The sequence below is a fragment of the Balearica regulorum genome, chromosome 15, assembly GCF_011004875.1.
Source record: "Balearica regulorum gibbericeps isolate bBalReg1 chromosome 15, bBalReg1.pri, whole genome shotgun sequence".
NCBI classification, from domain to species: Eukaryota; Metazoa; Chordata; class Aves; order Gruiformes; family Gruidae; genus Balearica; species Balearica regulorum.
This window is the reverse complement of record NC_046198.1, coordinates 515,386-536,941: the sequence shown is the minus strand read 5'-3', so window position 1 is coordinate 536,941 and position 21,556 is coordinate 515,386. Positions and strand designations below refer to the sequence as shown.

At 46.1% G+C, this 21,556-nt stretch overlaps 2 protein-coding genes across 6 annotated transcripts in view; one reads left to right on the top strand and one right to left on the bottom strand.

Annotated features, from left to right (window-relative positions):
* The first annotated feature begins 130 nt into the window (after positions 1 to 130).
* TELO2 (telomere maintenance 2) lies at positions 131 to 20,902 on the top strand. 2 transcript variants are annotated; one of them, XM_075767269.1, is made up of 20 exons: positions 131 to 456; positions 998 to 1,275; positions 1,852 to 1,920; positions 2,587 to 2,734; positions 3,119 to 3,221; positions 4,018 to 4,086; positions 5,019 to 5,160; positions 7,045 to 7,181; positions 7,943 to 8,031; positions 9,031 to 9,138; positions 9,759 to 9,844; positions 10,138 to 10,229; positions 11,263 to 11,379; positions 12,372 to 12,443; positions 12,999 to 13,169; positions 13,881 to 13,972; positions 14,752 to 14,851; positions 15,249 to 15,313; positions 15,942 to 16,057; positions 19,207 to 20,902. In XM_075767269.1, exons 1-20 carry the CDS (start codon positions 170 to 172, stop codon positions 19,308 to 19,310), a joined length of 2,445 nt encoding a protein of 814 aa, XP_075623384.1. In that variant the 5' UTR covers positions 131 to 169; the 3' UTR covers positions 19,311 to 20,902. The 2 variants fall into 2 exon arrangements, with proteins under 2 accessions (XP_075623384.1, XP_075623383.1); XM_075767268.1 differs by having other exon boundaries at positions 9,028 to 9,138.
* The window catches only part of IFT140 (intraflagellar transport 140), a 97,109-nt gene continuing 96,284 nt past the window's right edge, over positions 20,732 to 21,556 (bottom strand). For all 4 annotated transcript variants that reach the window (XM_075767230.1, XM_075767231.1, XM_075767228.1 and 1 more), the window contains one exon: positions 20,732 to 21,206. In XM_075767230.1, coding sequence (XP_075623345.1) covers positions 21,003 to 21,206 — 204 coding nt within the window. In that variant the 3' untranslated portion in view covers positions 20,732 to 21,002. The remainder of the gene's footprint in view (positions 21,207 to 21,556) is intronic.

The window sequence follows — 21,556 nt, the reverse complement described above, 5'->3', positions numbered from 1 at the left end:
CCGCAGGGGCTCCCCCCCCCCCCACAGGGTACCTGTCTCTTTAAGGCCGCCGTGGGCGGTGCTTTTCTGTAGCGTCACGCGGGCAGGCGTCGCCCATTGGCTGCCGCTGAGGGCGGGCGGAAGTCGGGTCGTTGCCTCGCTGCCCTCAGGGCTTTCGCCCCTTAGCGCCATGGCCGCGGCGGCGCCGCTGGAGCGCGGTCTGCGGGAGGCGGCGGCGGCGCTGGAGCGGGGCGGGGAGGAGGCGGCGGCGGCGCTGGGCGCGGTGCGGGCCACTCTGGCGGCGGGGGGCCCGGCCGCCCTCGGGGAGCGGGAGCGGGCGCTCTTCGGCGCCTTCTTGCGGAGCCTGGCCCGGGCGCCCCGCGCGGCGCGGCCCGAGGGCGGGTGGCAGAGCTGCTTCCTGGAGGGCCCGCCCGGGCTCGCCCTCTGCGTCCTGCTGGAAGCCCTCGCCTCCCCGGGGTCAGTCCGGCTTGGGCCGTGGCGGGCGGGTGGCTCCCGCGGGCGCGGCCGGGGCTGCGGGCCTGCTCCCCGGTGGGAGGTGGGCAGAGGCGGGTGTCCCCCGGCGCGGTGGCCTGGAGAGCTGACAGAGGCTCGTCCTCCTCAGGGGCTGCCTCGGAGCGCAGCGGGAGGGATGTCTGAGGATGCCCCGTGAGTGTGCGGGTGGACGGAGATGAGTGAGCGTGGGGAGGCCTTGCTCTGCCCTCGGTCCCCCGAATCCCGTCGTTTCAGAACCCTCGTGCAGTACTGATGTTTGCCGCAGAGGTCGCTCGGTTCATTCCGTTGTGCTTACTGAATATCCTGAAATGTTATGAGCCAAGGAAACTGCAGAGATACAAAGGGATTAAAATCCCTCTGATTTTAATCTGATTTTGATTAAAATTCTGTGTGATTGAGCAGCAGTGTTATAGCAGTGAGACCACAACAGAAAACCAATAGCGTGCACATCTTTTTTTTATCACTTAAAAGGGACAGGGACTTAATTCCAGTTACTTTCTTCCAGTCCTAGCTTTCATCCGAGGGAGGTCGTAGAGGTACTGGAGCAGTTCCTGCGGGAGGGCCGGATTTCAGCTCTGATGTGGGAGGTCTGTCAGCAGCAAGCGCAGGCTGGCTCACCTGAGCTGCACGAGGCCCTGCTCAACAAGATTGTGTGTTTGCCTGATCACGTGAGCAACAAACTCCAGGGGAAAAACCCACCAGTGTTCTTCCCACAGAACTACTTTCCTCTCTTGGGTGGTGCAATTATCCAGGTGCTGCAGAAGATCTCTGATTCTCTAAGAGGTAAGATTGCAGGAGGACTCTACTATAGAGACGGCTCTTTTGAAGACTTGTTCTGTGCATGGACCCCCTTGGCTGATGCTTGAAATACGGATAATGGGTATTATAGAGCCTGACGTTCATCCTTCAGGCTGAAGTTCATTGTGCTTAAAAGCATCAGATACCAGGAATGAGGAAGATTGCTGAGGCTTTTTAAAATCCTACTGAAAGCTGCAATCCTACAAGCTGTTAAATAGCGTCATCTATTGCCAAAGCTTAATTGTTGTCACTTGGTCTGTGCTGAAGTAATTGTATGGCAGATTTAAATAGTACTGAATGAACTAGTGGCTTTGGTACCATTGTGGAAAAGTGGGACTGAGCTACTTTAGTCTTCTTACTCTCACTGTGTCTAGATAATTCTGAGTGCTGTTTTGTGCCTGAAGGCACATGGTGGAGGGAGGAAGACATGATGCTTGAAGAGCAAAAGTTAATCTGTGTTTTTGGACTTCAATACTTGTAGAATTGTGTGCACCTCCTTCTGAAGGTGGTTTGGAGGATGCTGGTGATGCTCCTGTTAAGCTTGTATCTGTTTTATCCCAGGTGGCTTGGATTGCTCGATCTCTTTTGTTTCCCATATCCTGGGGAAGGTGTGCGTTCATGGGAGACAAAGTGAGTGTTTTACAATCCTGTTTTGGGGAAGGGGAAAGTCTGTTTTCCTGTGTTGGTATGGAAGGGTAACTCTGATGATGATGATGAACAGGGGGAGTGGGAGACTGACCAGTTAATGCTTTGGGGGTTTGTGAGTTGGACTGTACAGGCTGCTCTCTGCTTTCTGGGGCTACTCAACTACGTGTCTGATAGATGTCGATGCTTTTCTGTCAGCTCACATGAATGTGGTCTGTTCTCTCAAAAATTGATGAGATTATTAGCCTTCTTATCCTGCCATTTGGGGCATAACTATTAAATGCTCCTCCAGTGGTCTGAAGGTACCTTGTAAATACCAGCATAAGTCACTGCCCGTGTGTAATAACCTTCTCGTGTGAGTAGCCTTCAGTCTGGCTTTGCTTATGACTTTGAATCCACTGAATGCAGAAGTAGTTAACAGGGATGGGGAAGAAGAGGAAAGATTTTCTAGCTGTTTACTGTGATGAGGAATATTTGCAAGTTCCTTAGGCTGTTTAGCTTAGTTCTTACCACAGGAACAATTTAGAACTGCAAGCTGTACTTCATTTTTCTTCATCTTGTAAGGATCTTGAAATTTGCAGTCTGACCTTGGGTACCATTGCACCAGTTCTGTCCATCTGGTGTATTTACCTGTTTTCTCTTCCACTTCAGAGGAAATTCTGAGCATTTTGGTACCCCGTCTAATCGATCTCACCAAGTCAGACTGCATTTGGCAAAGAATATGCTGGCGATTGGTTGAGTGTGTGCCAGACCGCTGGATGGAAGCCGTGGTCCTTGGTTTTGTGCAGAGAACACCCGGGTAAGAACTCTGCTTCCTGATCCAGAGCAAAGGCTGTTATTTTTTCGCAAATACTTGCAGAATCGGTTTTTGAAAGATGCTGGCGTGTGTGTGCGTTTGTGTAGGCGGTTTCTTACAGTGCCATGCCCTGAGAGGCTGTAGGGGTTAAGTAGCTGCTTGTTCCCTCTCAGGTAGAGCCTGCACCATTCCTTAAAGATCTGCATCATGACATGCAGTGAAAAAAGCAAGTGAAAACATTCTTTGCAGTTACTGACTCACTCTTTAAGTTTAGAGGTGTTTAGAGACTTTGTTGCAAATAGCTGCTGGCAGAATTTCCTGTGATTAGTGGCAGCATGACAGTAATTCATGGATTCCTAATGTGTTGCTATTGTCCTCTCTTGCTAGGGCAGATGTCTTGTCTAGGTTGCTGGGGAACCTGGTTGTGAAAAACAAGAAAGCTCAGTTTGTTGTGACACAGAAGCTGCTGCTCTTGCAGTATGGCCACACGGTAAGGACTCTGCATTGAACAGCGGTACGGTAGCGCCTGTTTTTCCCAAGCGCCAATGTTTTTAGCTGAGCTCCAGGTCCTCTTGAGTAAGATTTAACTTTTCATTCTGAAATCAGCCCTCAGTCTCTCCACCTGTACCTGAGCTGTGCAGCTGTTCACTTACATCCCCTCAGCTGAACGCACTGAAGAGGGAGTGATAAACAGTTGCTTTGAAATCATGGGATTCATGTGCTCTCTCAGGGTTGATGGTGATTAGCAGAATTACTGTACTCTTTCTCTAGAACCAAATGGTTATTTGCACATAATTTCAGAGTTCTGGGGAGCTGGAAACATCTAGATAATGTAGAATCTGAAAGAAGAGACTGAGAAAGCCATGAGCCACCCTCAGGGATAAGAATTAGATTGAAGAGATGAGACAAGGGCTGGGATTTTTTTTTTTTTTTCCTGTGCACATAAGTTTGTCACAAGGTGCTAGGAAGGGTCCTGTGGGTTGTGATGTTCTTGTGAGGGATGTTCTCTGGACTTGGTGTTCCATGTTTGCTTGGGACGGTGCTGTAGGGTTTTGATGGTAAAAATACTATGCTGCATTCCTGTCCTGTTTTTCCGTGTATTTCATTAGCAACTGCATGTGTGTGTGTGTTTTGATGGTTTTTTAAATGTGCGTACTTCTCTGTCTCTGAATGTTGTCAACCAGTCCCTTAGAATGAAAAGTTTAACATAGTGAAAATACACACTTGTCATTGCTGGATGACAATTTTGTGCCCAGTTAAAGCAAGACTCGTGGTTTTCATTGCAGACTGCAGTGCTACAGAACCTCCTTGGCTATCTGTCCCTGGATGGCCTGCGGCGTGCCTTATTGATCAAAGTAAGGTTAAGTAGCATTGTTGGTGAGTTATCTGATGGAAAAAATTCTATTGTGTGAGTGTGCATGTCTGTGTACAGTTTTGGCACTTGTCTAAGACACTTTTGTTGCTGCTCATGAGAGTGAGGGAAGCCCTACCATATCACAGGTAAATTTGATATACAGATCCAAGACTTTCTGCACTGCTGGCATTAGTTTTTCATATTTAATTATTAAGTTGTCTTCCAAGTAGCAAAACTACTGAGGCTTGGATTCTGACAGATGTCCCATGTCCTCCATCCTTCTCAGCTTCCTCTGTCATCCCCTATTTGTGTGGCTGGGCAGATGGCAGCTAGTGATGAAGTTGGTTGAGAGCTGTCTGCGTGCCAAAGCATTGATGCTTCAGAATCTTTCTCATCTACCTTTTCCTCAGTGGGGATGCAGATGCTTTTTAAGTCAGCAGTGTGATCGAAGTTCTAGGAAATTTGTATCTCTAGAAATCTCTACGGTTGTGTCAAAATTTTTTTTTTTTTTTTTTGCATTGGTTGCATGTTCTGTTATTCTAATTATCTGGAAGTGCTGGCAGTTATATAAGATTGGACTAAAACCATAAAACCATATAACATCATACTCGTTCTTGACAATACGTGTTGCTCTGCATATAATATTGACCACTTTTATTTAAAAGAACCCCCTCGTATTTAACAATATATTAAATGGAGGTGGTGTGGAGTTCTCAGTTGGTCAAACGCAGTATGTTTTGGGACCTGAAATACAAAGCTCCATTTGTAGGGAGAGTAAAGTTCACTGGTAAGCATGAAGACCAAAGGGCCATCAGAATGTACAATGTGCTGTATGAAAGCAGGTTTCAAAAATGTGCTTAAAAAAACCAAAACAAACCATTCCTTGTGTATGGAAAAGATCTGTTCCAAGCCCACTTGAGTTCTCTGCTTCAGGTGCTGCAGGAACTGTTGGAGACCTGGGGCAGCAGCAGTGCTGTGAAACACTCTCCACCTGAGCAGCAGCAGTATATTAGCAAGGCTATTCTCATCTGCCTCTCCCACCTGAAGGAGCCTGAAATTGAGACCTGCAGACAAGGTGAGGCAGTGGGAGAAGCAGGGGTTAGAGTTAACAGAAGGTCTGACTGTCAGTAGAAAAACTTCTGGTTTTAACCTACGGATAAAATTGTTTCATCTTCATCTTGGCAAACAGGTTTCTTTAGCACTGATATGATAAAATTCCAAGTGCATAGCTTTAAATTATGCAATTGGAGAAGCATATCTTTGAACTAAGGTTCTTACCTGAACAGTGATTTAGGAACCCTTAAGTTTTTTTCACAGGAAAACAAGGATTGACTCGGACTGGTTAGAGGAATGGTCTGATTTGCAATTTATAGGCTTATTATTGGATCATGAGTAAGGCTCTAAAGGGGACAGAGGAAAGTACACCAGGATGAAAAGCTGCTTGGTTTGTCTCAGACTATCCATGTGCATTCCTCCGTGGTGTTGGTGGATGAGAAGCTCAACATGACCTGGCAATGTGCACTTGCAGCCCAGAAAGCCAACCGTGTCCTGAGCTGCGTGTCCAGCAGCGTGACCAGCAGGTCAAAGGAAGGGATTCTGCCCCTCTGCTCTGCTCTGGTGAGACCCCCCCTGCAGTACTGCGTCCAGCTCGGGGGTCCCCAGCACAAGAAGGACATGGAGCTGTTGGAGGCCACAGAGATGATGCGAGGGCTGGAGCACCTCTGCTATGGAGACAGGCTGAGAGAGTTGGGCTTGTTCAGCCTGGAGAAGAGAAGGCTGCGGGGAGACCTCAGAGCCCCTTCCAGTCCCTACAGGGGCTCCAGGAAAGCTGGAGAGGGACTGGTGACAAGGGCAGGGAGTGACAGGACAAGGGGGAATGGCCTGAAGCTGGAGGAGGGGAGATGGAGATGAGATGTGAGGCAGAAATCCTTCCCTGTGAGGGTGCTGAGGCCCTGGCACAGGTTGCCCAGAGAAGCTGTGGCTGCCCCTGGCTCCCTGGCAGTGTTCAAGGCCAGGTTGGATGGGGCTTTGGGCAAGCTGGGCTAGTGGAGGGTGTCCCTGCCCATGGCAGGGGGTGGGACTGGATGGGCTGTGAGGTCCCTTCCAACCCAAACCAGTCTGGGATTCCACTTCCCTCAGTACGAGGTGAGTCGGGTTAGTGAGTTACAGGCAAGGACCTCCTGTTTTGCGTTCATAGCACATTGGGGTCCTGGTCTAAAATTTCTGTTTCTGTTGAAATACAAATTTTTTTCTCTCCAGTGTCTAGAGTTACTTCTCTGTGTGTGGCTTTTGTGGGGGGCAGAAGGTTGACTTCATCAGTTTTGTTCTAGAATTAATTCTTCGTTAGGTGAATAAGCAACCTGTTAGTAAAAAACAGTACTGTAGTTTTATAATCTGGGTTTTTTTAATCTGACAGCTGTTGAAAAGATAAGCTTTTCTGAGTTGAAGGAGGTCAGTCTAACAGCAGTAAGCCTGCCTGGTAAAGCTGGCAACCATCATTTTCTGTGGGCTGAGAAATACTGGTGTTACCTGCCTGTTTCATCTTATCTAGGTGGTGAGGGAAATTTTTCCCTCTGTGATTGTTGTACTGGTCAGAATTTGTAGCTTCCTCAAAATGTGGTGTTTCACTTCAGTGGCTTTGAAGCACTCTAAAAACAAGCTAAAGATTGACTTGACTTACTATTCTTTTTTATTTCAGTGGAAACAGAAATATTCCAAATTTAGAATATATTCTAATGTTTTGTTGACTTTATACCCCATGAAAAAGCATGGGTTTATTACATGATGCTGAATACTGCCATTGCAGAAAGAGAAATCACAGTTGCACGGGCCCTTCCTATCTTTCCACCCTTTATTGGGTGGTGAGTGGCTAATGATGTCTTCTCAGGGAACTGGCATAAAGGTGGAGGTTTGTTTCTGTCATGGTTTCATGCACTGTTTGGTTTTGGGTTTTTTTCAGAGCTTCTCACAAGCATGATGGAGGGCGTGAAGTGCCACTTGGACAGCAATCTGCCACAAATACGGCGTCTGGGAATGATTGTGGCAGAGAGCATTAGTTCAAAAATAAACACTGATGGGCCTGTCCTGAAGTTTCAGGTGAAGGTTATAATGAAATTTATGCCTGGTGTGTAGGGCTTAGAGGAGATAAAAGCTGTAAGCCAGATGATCCAGGGCATTATAGCAAGTTCTAACACTTACTATCTGGACATAAGGAGAGGCAGCAACACTTTCAAAAAGAGAGGATGTCTGTTTACAAACAACAATTGTATACAAAATATAACCCCCTGTAGCAGGGGGGTTGGAACTAGATGATCTTTAAGGTCCCTTCCAACCCAAACCATTCTATGATTCTGAAATAGCCAGGTGGCTGAGAGTGACCTTGAGAGTGTAACCTGATGACAAAGCTCAGGGTAAACTGATGATAATAAAGGACTGCTAGAGGATTATCATATTGCATGAGGGAACTGGAATCTGACCCATGGAAGTTGAGAGGGAACTTCAAACCTAAACCAGTGGTGACCACTCAGTCCCTGACACAGTGGGAAGACCTGCTCTGAATTGAGATTTTCAAGATAGACATGGGGGTATATGCTCTGCTATTTCCAGTAGAGTTTATAAGAATTATGTGATCAGGCACTACTGTTAAATATAGGGACAGAGACTAAATATGGCACATACCTCTATGCAGCATAAATACGTTACTGCTGGCAGCACAGTGATTGAAACAAATGGGATTTGTGTGGGTTCATTTGCTCGTGGTTCAATTTTCATTTGCTCACAACAGAAGGGTCAAATGTTGAATGCTGGGCATATTTGCAATCAAATAGAGTGCAGTAACCGTTATTCTGAATGTCTAGTATGAAGAAGATGATGAAGCAAGAGAATTGAAGTCCCTTCTGGTGCAGACTCCGCCATTCTGTGTTGTCCCCAGCCTTCCAGATGATGAGTAAGATACTGCTATTATTCATCTCCATGCCATCTTTTGCCCTTCTTCATACCTGTTTTTGAGTTACACGCTAGAGCTGTACACGGTATTCAAGATGTCTAACATATTCTTAAGCATTATCATGCACCTTATTCTTACAATGCAGTGTAGTTGTGTTAAATTCATAATCCAAATGGTAGTATGTATTGAAATTGTTTGATAGCTGCACGTGGTGAAACCATGCTGCAGTTTCTAGGGGTCTTATGTGGCCCTGGGTAGAATCAAATGGGCCTTTCTCTTCGTATCTGGGAAATCTGGCATTTGGGCCATATGCTCCCAATCCATTCATCTGTGACAAAAATCTAACGTACCTGTCAGACTACAGACTGCTCTTTGAAGCACTTAGTTTTATCAGCAGATGAACGAGGCACTTCACGTTATTAGCAAATGAAGCTGTCCAGCGCTCCAGTGAAATACAGAAAATTTATTGCTCCCATTTTAGGGGAGCTTAGGCAGCTGCTAGACACAGTCATTCGAGAGGCAGAGAGAGGAAAGGACAATGCCAAAGTCCACAGAAATAGGTAGAGAGACAGAAAAAAAATTCTCCATTATTGTATTCATCCCACTAGCAATGGTTAAAGCTGTTTCTTCCCCGTTTCTTCAGTTTCATTCACAGCTTCAAACACGGTGCAGGCCAGTGTGATCCAGTTATCACAGATGAGTCTTTCCTTAGCAGTCCTAGGTACAAGTTAGTGCAGGGGGAACACAGCAAATTAGCTAGCTTAATTTTTATTATCCATTGCTCTTCTGTTAAGACATTCTGCTTCTCTTCTCCCCTCACCCCATTCTCCTTCCCAGGACTTTGTTCCTTTTGTCGGCCAAGCTGGGTGGGAGGCTGTGGCAGAAATAATTACCTGCCATTCTGTTTAGGCAGTGAGGGTTGATGGTCTGGGTAGTTTCTTGCTTGTGAGTAAGGACTATTACTTTATTGGGTTTAATACTACTTATTCCTCACAGCAGGAATGAGAAAGCAGATGCCGCTGTGCCACTGGTGTTGGAAAGTAACAAGAAATCACATACAGCAGCCCCTGTGACACCAGATGAGGAATCGGATGCTGAGCTGGACAGGTATGGGGCAAGAAGTTGGTAGGAAATGGAAAATAAATGGCAGGTTCTTAAGAGCAGATGTGGGGAGAAGGGAGCTATCAGTAGCTGTATTTCTTGGCAAATCTTGTGCTTCCTGACCTTGTTCAGCTGAGTGGTATGCAGCAGAGTGGGACTTTGTGTAGGAAATTGCACACAAGTGTGTTAATAATTTGAGCAAAGCCCCCGTCACATACAACCACTGTATTTGTTCCACTTAACTTACATACATGTTTCCTGGACTATGGATACATCTACCCATTTTAATAGTGGACCTGCCCTATTCTGTCACTTTGCCAATATATAAAGAAATCTCGAGAATTCAGCTTCTAGTCTCTTGGTCATCTGACTCCTTCCTGCACTTGACCAGGAGATCTGGTTCCAGATCTGGTCACAGAACTGCTCTTTCACTGAGCTTCAGAGTAATTCATAGCACATCCTAAGGAACCCTTTCAGGCTAGGCTTCAGCAGTGCTGCTCGATGATGCAGGAGCGACAGTGTTACAGCAATGTATGTGCTAGTTCTTTCCCTTTTGTGTGGATAGCTGGGGAAAGGAAGAACTTCTGTACCTCATAGACCAACTCCTGTCTTTATTTCTTTTACAGTGATGATGACCTCATCCCTTATGACATGTCAGAGGATAAAGAACTAAAGACTAAGGCTCCTGTGTATATCCGAGACTGTATTGAAGGTAGGAAATTTTGGGCTGAGTGTTTGTTTCTTACTGATTTTGGGAGAGTGATCTCTGTGTAGGTTTATTTTTTTCTGAGTTAATTGAAGAAGCTGTATGATTTCAGTAATCTGGACTCAACTGTTGAACTGTAATTTCTGAGTAATTTCAGTTTAGTTCGTAAATGCTGGTCCTGCACAGTGAGTGATACCTGTCTATAACTAGACAAAGTATTGGCAGAAGAGAGTTAGGGGTACATACCCAAGCACAACCATTCTGTTAATAGCTTTTGTTTGTCTTTTGATTACCTTCAGTCCTGACAGGATCTGAAGATGTGGACAAGTGGGAAGCTACAGTCAAGGCTCTTGAGGGCTTGGTTCGAAAGAATCCAGCAGCAACAAAAGAGGTGAAGTAGTGTGAGCTAAGTTACCAGTGGGCTGCAATACAGGATTATCTCCTTGCCCTCACGAGGAGACTAAACTTGCCAAGAGAGCAGCAGGCCAGGCTAAGGTGTACCTGTGCACCTGGATTTAAAGCTTTCAGCTTGGGAAGGGAAATAGAAGGAAATAGTTGCTTTGGAGGTAAGGCTACAGAGCACAAAGGAACAGAGAAGCAGGCGAAGGTGCTGACAACAGCATGCCATTTGGCAGCTCCAGCGCCGAAAATGAAATGCATTGCAGATAGAGCTTGCCGGTAACATGAGGAAGCAGAGGAAGCTCTGTGCTTTCTGCTGGGTGGAAAAAACATTAGAAATGCAGTTTACAGAGCAGCCATGAATTCCACAGACCAGTTCATTTTAATTTTGGGTTTAATTGATTTTGACCTGAAATTGAATTAAATTGTGGTTCCCCAACAAAAAGGGGTATAAAATCAAATGGACTTTCCCTATTTGCTTGTACAAACATAATGTCTTCCAGAGGCAGTAGCTGCATTGTACTGGTCAAGATGAAATGCTCAGGTGAGAGGAACGTGGGACAAGGTCACTGGTGTGATGAGTGCTCACCTCCACTTGTTACTGAACACTTGAAGGTGGCAGAGACACAGGCCAGCTCAGAGGGGGAAGTGGTGTAGTCTGGTAAACAACACGCAATCTGCTGCTGCTCATAAGGTGTTGCTGAGCTGGATGGGCTTTGAGTGTGGTGCTGTACCCTTGAGCCCATCAGTTATGGATTATCAGTCCTCCTATATTGTGATGCCACCACTTGTCCAAAAAGCCAAAGTGAATGTGGACAGAGAAATTGGCACAGGCGGTTGTTCAGTGTTTTGAGGTATCTGTCTTTGTGGCATTTAACTTAATGTGTTTTCTGTCCCTCCTAAGTAATGGGCATGTTGTCTATATTCCATATTGTCTTTGCTTAAACATTAGAAATGGGTAAATTCTGTGAGAAAAAAAAAAAACACCTGCAGGGATTTGATTCCTTTTTTCATTTTTTGAACAGGTTAGTGTGGAGCTGGCAAAAATATTATTGCATCTAGAGGAGAAGACCTGTATTGAAGGCTTTGTGGAGCTCCGTCAGAGAGCTCAAGTAGCTGTTTTAACCACAGATCCAATACCTGTGAGTTCCTCTTGCTGCTTTCCTTTTTCCAGTTGAGGCACAGGAAGAAATTTAAGGAGCTGAAGTCTCTTGCTAGCTTGATAGAAGCAGCTATCAGAGTGTGGTAGAATAGCTAGTTCATGTTTGACAGCGTTTGTGCAGAGATGGGGTATGTACTGAAGAGTCTGCAAAAGATGACTGAAACAACAGCAAAGAGAAAACTGTCAGAGCTGTAACAGACTGGAGGAACTGTTTGGAGACTGTTAGCATGAGTACACCTAACAAGGCAAACTAGATACGGACTTGTTGCACTGAAGGGGAGATTGTTTCACATAGAGGGAAGCTGAGGCACAAAGGGCTTCTCTGGAACAAGACTTGACTGGTGACTGTAATCATAGACTGGTTTGGGTTGGAAGGGACCTCACAGCCCATCCAGTCCCACCCCTGCCATGGGCAGGGACACCCTCCACTAGCCCAGGTTGCCCAAAGTCCCATCCAACCTGGCCTTGAACACTGCCAGGGAGCCAGGGGCAGCCACAGCTTCTCTGGGCAACCTGTGCCAGGGCCTCACCACCCTCACAGGGAAGAATTTCTTCCTTATGTCCAATCTAGATCTATCCTCTGTCAGTTTAAAACCTTTACCCCTTGTCCTGTCAGTACAGGCCCTGGTAAAAAGTCTCTCTCCCTCTTTCGTATTAGCCTCCTTTAAGTATTGAAAGGCCACAGTAAGGTCTCTTTCAGAGTGCCAAAGGTGCAATGGCTGTTGTTTGGGCACCTCTGCATAGAAGGGAGAGAAGAATGGCAAAGTCCCGTTTGTCATTTACTTCCTTTGGGATAATCTAGAAGTGGAAGTGTCTGAATTTCCCCTTTTTGACAGCGTGTCTCTTCTCTTGGGGGCTTATTGTTAACTAAGAGGAAGCAGCGCTTCTCTTGAAATGGAGTGCTTTTAGAATTAGTGGGAAGGCAGTTTCCAGCCTGGGTTTGTGTTCATCGTGCCTTGATTTTTCTTACAGGTAGCAAAGTACTTGACCTCCCAGTTCTACTCTCTGAACTACAGTCTTCGTCAGCGCATGGACATTCTCGATGTAAGTGCTCTTCTCTTCACTTTCCACTTTCCTCATGTCTTTGTTGCACCAGTGCTACTTCCCTGAGATCTAATGGTCCTACCTTTTATTCCTCATAGGAGGAGGCAGAGGTGTGGGAATCTCTTACGTTAGTATTTGTGCCTGGCATTCCCCTCTTGTTTGTAACCCTGCTACACCCCAATTATACAGTGATCCTTCCCCACAGAATATGAGTCATTTGCCTTGGAGAAGCCATTGTTTCCTAACATGTCATCAGTCTGTTATATCTGCACTTTCTGCACAGCAGTCTGCCTGTGACTCCTTCTACGTCATTATGCTTACTGGGTCTGAAGAAGGAGCCACTGCTCTGTTTCAGAGCTAAGTGACCAAGTGCTTGCTCAGTACCTCAGAGCGAATTGGCTGTCTGGGGGTCAGGTACCTTGCTGTTCTTCATTCTAAACCTGTTGTGCCTTTCTGCCTTGCTGTTCCTATCAGTTCGGGTGCAGGTAACTCTGTTGTTGTTCCCTAGTGCAGGGATTACTCCTTTTTAACAGAACCTCACTCTTTTTTGTCTAGGTATTGGTTTTGGCAGCTCAGGAACTGTCCTATCCCAAATCCCATGGGAAGACCAAGCATTCTGGTGCCCAAAAACCTTGTATCCAGCTCCTTCCTGGAAGTGACAGCTCTAAGGACTGGAGAAGAATTGTTGATGAGAGGATCAAAAGCAAGACTCGGAGATTTGCTACGGTGAGGCTGGGACAGAAACAAACTAATGTCAAATCCAGCAAAAATAGGGATGCTAGGAGTTGCTGTAGCTCTATCCGAAAAGAGTGAAATACCTGTGAAATTAGGCCCAATCCAAAGGAAAGACTGTAACTTCAAATATAAATTTATCTTAGTACCTGGCTGAATCTTTCAGTGCAGAGTACCAACTCCTGTAGTCATCTCCTGGTAGGGAGAGGAAAATAAACCTTGAACTCCATTGAGGGAGTAGTTGTTGCTGCGCTACGCTTGTCTGGCCACTGCAGGGAGCTGTGACTGCACCTCACAGATCCCAAAGCTGCCTCCATCAGACTAGCTGCCTCTGGTCTGGACTGTCTCAGCCTTCCTGTTTTTCATGGAGATAAATTAATGCCATTTTCCTAGTTCCCAGAACTCCTCTGTGGTTCATCCTGGAGAACTTGCTTTCCAAAACTCCTTTATCCCTTGCATGTTCTTGTTTCTTATATCTAACCCAGCAGTACTGAGCTATATTGTACTGAAATATTTAGATGTGTGAAAGGATCTGAAGTGGGAATCGATCCATCCAGTCTGTAAACTAGCAGTCATACTTGTACAAGCAAGCAGTGGCTGACCATGGAATGGCTGCAAGGAACCCTGTAGTCTTGACAGCGTCCAGTGAAGTGGAAGAATCAGAGGATGCATCTTGTGTCTAGACTTTGTTTTTCTCTTGGACAGGGTCAATCTCAAGTGGAACTGGTTTCCAGCCCAAATGAGTTCAGTTCTGTTGCTGGACACTTCTTTTTTCCATTGATTCAGCACTTTGACAGGTGAGTGTGGACACCTTGGGATGCAGGCATGGTAGCCGCCACCTTTCTGCTTGTCCTGCATGCCTCAGAGCAGCAGGCTAAAGCTCAGAAGCTGTGTGGGGTCCAGTGACACCACACTGATGCCTGGCTCATGCACAGAGCTTAGAGAGGGGTTTGTGGTCTCTTGGACTTACCTTACGAAGTCGTGTTGGGCAGGGCTATGTAAGACCTTGCAGAAGTGAAGATACGTTATGAAGAATAACCTGTGAGCGGGTACATAGGTGGATGATTTTGGCAGTACCAAACAGTTGTCTGGCTGACCCTCCACCTTGGAGGTTCACACAAAGCCACAGAACTCGGACTGCAGTCTTCAACCAAAGTTAACTCTGTCTCGGGTTTGGGTCTGTCACAGAGATTGGTCCTTGTGACCACGTTATATGACACAGTTTATTGTCAATCGCTTAAGTCTTTGCCTAAGGAAGGCTGCGTAATTGATTCCATGAGAATCAAGATTCCTGTAATACCAGGCTCAATAGTTTGGCAGTGGTGCTAGCTTTTGCATGCAGTTCCTTCTAAGTAAAGCCTGTTGGGAGGTAAGTGATGCCTGCTGTAAGAGTAGAGGATATTACTGGTCTGGGAGCTGTGGCCTACGTCAAACTGGGAATGGCTGTATGATGACTGTTGTCATAGGGGTTCAGGCTTGTGCAGAACAGTTTGCCCTGCGTAAGCACCCCAACTGTTCCAAAGATGCACTGATCAGCCTTCTGACTGCTATAAGACTGTGTGTCTTGCACTTGCAGGCCTTTGACAACCTTTGATCTCCTGGGGGAAGATCACTTTGTCCTTGGAAGACTGGTCCACAGTTTAGCAGTCCTGATGTACTTGGCTGTCAACACTGTGGTAAGAAAGGCTGCTGGAGCTGGCAGATAGCAGGAGACTTCCAGCCTGCAAACTCAGAGGTGGCCTTCTGAAATAGCAGTGTGCTCTGGGGCCTGCTACGCTTATGCTGGCAGCAAGTCAGTCACGTGTGCTGAGAAGTTGGAAAAGGGCTGAGAAAAACTGATTGGAAAGTAGACATGGGATTCAGATACTCCGCTATCTTCTTCTGGTAGAAAAATTATCAGCTTCTGTGGGAAGCTGGGCGCATCATTTCACTTTACTGCCTAAGTTTCCTCATCTGTAAAATAAAGTTAATTGTAAACCTGATGTTTACAACAGCATTATCTCAAGGTCCAGTTCTGTAGGGTGGTGTGAATGTGAAGGTATTCAGTGTTTCTGTCATAATCCTGTTTTGCAGGCAGTTACTGCCATGGGAAAGGTGCTGCTGGAGTTTGTTTGGGCTCTGCGTTTCCACACTGACTCGTGAGTTGTAGTTTGCATGCTTTCATTTTTAAAGATGAGCTGTGAGCCAGTCTCCAGCCATGGTTTGTCTTTGTCCAAGACTAGCACCTGACTGAGAATGTCAGCGACTTAATGTTCTCCTCCAGCCTTGTGTTCTTATGACTGAGCATTGCAAGAATGTGGAATGAAGGCATTGCCTTAATGTCAGACCAACACATGAACTTGGCTCGTGTCTTCCAGTGTGGAGGTTACAATCATTACCTATAGTTGATCGAGAAATTTGTCATGCTTCTATCCATGTGATAGATTCATCTATGTTTACTCACGGAACTCAGAAAACTTTAAATTCAATTCCAGCATTCAACCCTGGAAAGAAATTAGGACATGTAGCCAAAACGCTGTAAACATCCAGTTTCTGTTTTGATCTCAGACTTGTCCAGGACTGAATTATGCTAGACTCCCTGCACCACAGTATGGCAGGTGCTCTGTATGTGAGTGCTCTGCCAGCTGGTACATCGTTACCCTCCTAACCAGTAGGAATATGGCAAAAGTCATTGCAGACATTTGAAACTGGAGAACCCCTGAGGTGAGGAAATCAAGGTAGAGCATGAAGCTGCAGGCTCTAACCAATTCAGTCTTTCCCCAACAGGTATGTGCGCCAAGGTCTTTTGTCCTGTATCTCCTCCATGCTCCTCAGTGTCCCTACGGAGCGTCTTCTGGAAGACATGACAGAAGAGCTTTTGGAGACTCAGTCCTGGCTCGGAGGTAAGATGTGGTGGTGTTTTTCTGGGCAGTGGTGCAGTCTTTGTGCAGCATCTCTTTAATTGTGATGGTAGCAGTAATGTCCTGGTGTCGTGCACCAGAGGTTTGTGTGATAGGCAATATTTATTGCTTGCTTGTAAGTTTAGGGGAAATAACCAGACCACACTGTGTGCTGTACAGATGTATTGCCAAGGTATATAAAGCATAAGCTGGGAGCTGTGTATGGCATTTCAAAGTGTGACTGTCCTCACCTTACAGACCAACCAAAAAAATCCCAAAACGTGGTATGTGCCCCCTTTCTCTATCTAAGCATCCAACCACCCATCTCATGAAGGTGCAGAAAGTATTGTTGTGTTGCATATTACATTCAGGCAGTAACACACAAGCCTTGTATGGCTCGTTTACACCATGTGCACAGAAGATGGGTTTCATCAGTGCTAAAAGTAGGAGGAAGAGGAACATGGCCCCATCTCCTAACTTCCTCTTGCTGATGGAAAGAACAACCTGTGAAAGACAGCAAATGACGTTGCACGCTGCACCCAACACGCCTTACATCATCACAAGTTACATTTGTGGGTTCTGGTAGGCTGGAATTGCACAAATTGGTGGTCAGGTATCACAGCGTACAAGAGGAAATAGTTCTCTGGAGCTCTGACGCCTCCACTGTATTCTGAGTGGACCTCATGTGACTCCCTGGGTTGGTTTCCTTCACCATTCTCACTCTTGGTGAGTTGGCTTCCCACAGGGAGCAGGCAGGAAGTGACACTGACACAGCCGGCCTCTGATCCTTGCAGGTTGTGGAGCTCTGTGCCCTTTAAAAGGAAGAGAGCTGCCTCGTGGGGCCAAGAACTTTACTTTTCCCATGACATGGCGTGCTCTGAGGAATCTGCTTGTTGCTGCAGTTAACACTGCTATTGCCAAGTAAAGCCTTTCCAGGAATGTTATAAGTGTATTTTCAGCATGAGGGTCTGCATAATCAGGTTTTAATGAGTTATTTTTGGAAGGAGGATGATGACAGAGCTAGTAGCATCTTTTCATGTCTGTAGGTAGTGTAATAGCCATCTCTTTACATGTAGTGCTTTTGCATGAAAATTGCATGGTAGATCCTGGTGGGAATGAGAGCAGGATAAGATCACAATTGTGTGTACAGTAGAGAAGGGGAAATTGTCCTAGGAGCCATTCAGAAACCTTAAAGAGTACACCTGAGCTCCATATCTGGTCAGATATGATTTAAGTGCAATTTAAAACTTGTGCATCCTTCTAGAGCTGCTTCCTGAAACACGACAGCTTCTCGGGCTATGCCTTTGCTCTTTGTTGTAAGATTGTTGGTAAAACAGCTGTCACAAGGAAGCACTGGGCTCCTTCTTGCTGTTCCAACAGGTGAAGTCAGTCACTGGAGACCTACGTTTGTGACTGAGTCATGGTTTTGAGTTCGTGGCCTTGCTGTTGCCTCATGACTCTTCCAGACAGGATTTGCAAGAGGTGTCATGTATTAGATCTGCTGCTGTAGCTGGAAAACTGACAAGCTGTCAAGCATGCAAGCCTTCTACCGTGCTAATGGCCAGGAGAAGTCACCACTTTGGGTTTCAGCTTAAAGCATCTGAGTTTCCTCTGCTCTGGCTAAAGCACAATGAGGAGCAGTGGGCTAGAAAATGTTATCCACGAAGCATTTAGTAGAAGTCTACAAATCTGCTCCCATTTGTTATTCTATAGCATCCCGTGCAGATTGCTGTAGTTCAACGTGTGAATATGACTGACTGTTCCTGCCCTTCAGCCTTTGGGCTGTAACTAGAACTGTTCCCCATTAGAAAGCGCTCACAGCGTAGCGTAAGAAATTACTTCAGTCACTGTCACGGTACTGACTTAGTGGGTGCTTTGGGATGTTTCGGCTGGGGAGAGAGGCTAGGATCCACCTTGTGCTGGTCTGTCATTGCCCTTAATGCCATGCTGGACCTACTATTGAGTAGCCTAACCTTTCCCAGGGGAGGGAGGGAATACCTAAACATTTCTAGGAAACGGTTCCTTTGATTCCTCAGCAGCTGCCTTTGAGGGAATTCCCCACCCCTCGCAAGTGCTGTAGAGCTATGTCATAGGTAAGTTTGTTTTATGCAAGGACCTGAATGATACTCCGGTGCCCTGTGCCTCCCTGTCAGTGGCAGCAGTTCAAGGTCCATGCTCATGGCAATTAGAAACAGTGCCAACATCAGTCTCCTAGCTTTTGAGCTTGTACTAATCTGTCTTGTAGCCTCCCCCTTTTTGTCTTCTGTAGAGGGAGTATGGAAACACTGTCGTGAAGCTCTCCCTGAGCTTATAAATAGCCCTACTCCATCTGAATGAGTCATGTGTTTGGGCCGGCAGTACTGGGCTCTGAGCACACTGCTTGTGCGTACAGGATATCCTTACACAGACTCTCTGCTCTTCCAGGCTCCCCCTGCTCAGACATCCTGCATGCATCCTGGTTTTTACTTTGCAGGCCCATTAAGGGCCCCTGAAATAACAGCTGCTGGAAGCAACTTCATGCCCTCCCTTACATGCTGCATAAAGCGTGAAAGAACTACTAGTTTATCAGAAGACTAATCTATCAGAACGGAGAATGTGTTGAAGCTTGAGGCCTGCATCTTTCTTTCCCCCATTTGAAGGGCGGCAGCATGACCACAGATTTTAGGAGGGAGCACTGAGCATTTGTTTAGACTGCAGGAACTGGCAGAATGGAGGTTTCAGGCTTTTGAGTAAGGGCATTTCTAATTGCAAACCCCATTTGTGCTGGTGGATGGGCTGCAGAAAGGTTATGTATAGCTCAAGGGCACAAGTACAAATTCTGGCATGGAGGTTATCCCATGGAATGCAAGGTCAGACAGTTTCTGTAGTGTTTCAACCCAACTATTTGTTTCTGCTCTAAGAATGAACTGAGCACTGTCAGATGTGACAGTCAGGGCTTAGCTGAACTCATATTGCTTAAGGTGATCAAGTTTGTGCATCTTTGCCTTCTGGTCTAGCATAATTCCTGCAAGTGCTGACGTCCAGCCCAGACTTAGTTGTATTTGTTGTTGCATTTAGTGCCGTTTTGTGATGGTCAGTGAAACAGTAGAGAAGTGTTAGGTGAAGGGCAGTTTTTCCCATTTTCCAACTAACAGTTGCTGCTTCTTTTACAGATGTGGTAGAGAAAGATCCAGATGGGGACTGCAGGAGGCTGGCCTTGCAGAACTTGCTACTAATGGAAAACCTGAAAAAGAAACTCAGAACTGTCCCTTCCTAGCTGAAGGGTAAAAGAAATGACCTTTACCTCACACTCTTGCCAGCTGGATGTGTGTAGGCACTGCTGGGGCCTCTTCAGCAGTCACCTGGCTGGAGAAGAGGAAGAAGGGGGAAGGGTGCAGAGCTGTAAGCCAGCAAACCTGACTTGACATCTGGACTTTGTAGTGGAGGCCAATTTGGTGAGCTATTGCTATCCGGTACGGAGTGTACAGATGCAGGAAGGTAGGCTAGCACTGCCATCCTCCCCACACCTCCCCAGCCCCCACCCCCGGCTATTTATAACCTTGGCAGGTTCGAGCGCTCTGCTAAAAATATAGGGAAGATCTCATAGCAGACTTCTTGTCAGAAAAACAGGAGGGCTGGAGAAGGCCACTTACCTCCCAGGGCTAAGTCTATGACATGCCTGTAACAAAGGCTCCCGTGTCTTCTAGCAGTCAGCATTTGGTGGAGTAGTTATCGGTCTGCTGTTCGAAGGGGTGGCTTGGTGTAGGGAATGACACCGCTGATGAGATGTAAGAACTGAATAGTTACACTGACATTCTGAAAATGTGCCAGACTTTAAAGGCTTGAGCTAGAGTTGTGCTGTGGTTAGGAAGGAACAAAGTAGGAATTCTTTTTGTATAATCTTGGTACAGAAATAAGTTTCTATTAAAGGATAACTAACATCCAGATTTTTGGCCTTAAAATCTCCCCCCACCCTTCTTGCCTGAAAGCATATAATTTAAAACTTCATATTCATCCCAAGTCTCGAAGCAAGTCACAAAACAGGAAAAAGGAAAATCACACTAAGCAGGAAGACTGGTTGGTATGAAACGTATGAGAGTGTAAGTACACCCTCGTGGGGCAAGGTAACAGGCATAAAGGTGAACAAAACCTTGGTTGCTGGTGTTGGGCTTTACTTCTCATGGTCCTACTTGCGCCAGGGAAGAAATTTGCATCCTAAAATCTGACTAGTACAGAGTAGCTTGACATAACTGTGGTGTTTGGAAGAAGCTTCACAGTGAGTAAAAAGCTTCACTGGCTCAGAGTAACCCAGGCTGAGCAGGGAGGATTGGGCCAGGTGACCTCCAGAGGTCCCTTGCAACCCCAGCCATTCTGGGACTCTCAGCTTTAGTCTGGATTTTTGTAAATGGTAGCTCTAGCCTACGTGACCCTGTGATGTATGTAAATAGAAAAGCTTTGGGTTGGGGAAGTCTCCCTTCATTCTGCGGAAGGGGAGTCGTTTGACTTTTACCCAAGCTCCTACCCAAATGGGACAGAAGTTGTTTTCAGCAGTTCTGACTTCCAAGGAACGACAAACAGGTTGGCACCTTAGCAAATCAAAATTGTACTTGAAAATTTTGTCAACTCTGGAGTTGCCACCGCAGTTACTCAGCTCTTTCTTGTACTCTGAAAAAGGCCTGAAGTTACAATATGCACTTCTTGTTTTTTGGTTTTTTTTCTCCCTCAAATTTATTAAAATACTAAAACCAGCTTCATTACAGGATATAGATGTGAATCTTTGTATGTAGTGTTTGAGGTAATGTATTAACTGCAATACTGTTGCTTGTACAGTCAAGCAGGAAAAATAAATTTCTTGGTAATAAACAAAAAGCCTTGTTGCAGCAATGTGGTGACTGATAATGAACCCTAATGAGGATGGAATAAATGACCTAGTGTTAAAGTCAGCTTGGCGTTTGGTAAGTGTAAGTTCTCATGGGTCCTCCACTTCATCGGCCACTTCTTCTTCCACCTCCTTGTTCTCCACACTGCTGTGGCGAATCTGCTCTGGAACCAGGGTTCGGCTTATGGGAATTCCTACTCCTCGGTGAACTGCCTCAATGGTCTGCTGAGTCACGTAGTAGGTCAGGTTCATGGCTGGAATTCTTTTCTGCATCTCTTCCAGATACCGGTAAGCCTAAAGTAATGCACAGAGATCGCTGTTGGGGGGTACTGCTTGTATGAGTGGCAGCAAAACGGTGGAGAGCATCCACCCTTAGGGTGTGCCTGAGCTCTTGGCAGGAGCACAGCGTGGAGGGGTGCTAATGCTTAGCCAAGACTTGCAGCCTTTGCTAACGCAATGACCTTTCCTAGTGACTTGTGTCAATTCTATCTTTTTCAGTTTAAAATAGAAGAGGTCTCAAAGGGTGGTTTTACATTCTCCTGATAGCTGAAGCACTGTCAAAACAACACGTTAAAAATAAGGTTAATCAGCCCAGCTGGAGAACTTGCACTTGGCATCCTTATGTTTCATAGTAGTGGCAGGTT

What these genes read in the sequence shown, in the direction of transcription:
- TELO2 (XM_075767268.1), top strand. Translation starts at nt 170, where the DNA reads ATGGCCGCGGCGGCGCCGCTGGAGCGCGGTCTGCGGGAGGCGGCGGCG. An exon ending in AGCGCATGGACATTCTCGAT is followed by an intron (nt 12,444 to 12,998) that starts GTAAGTGCTCTT and finishes TTTTTTGTCTAG; the next exon opens with GTATTGGTTTTGGCAGCTCA. An exon ending in ACTTGGCTGTCAACACTGTG is followed by an intron (nt 14,852 to 15,248) that starts GTAAGAAAGGCT and finishes CCTGTTTTGCAG; the next exon opens with GCAGTTACTGCCATGGGAAA.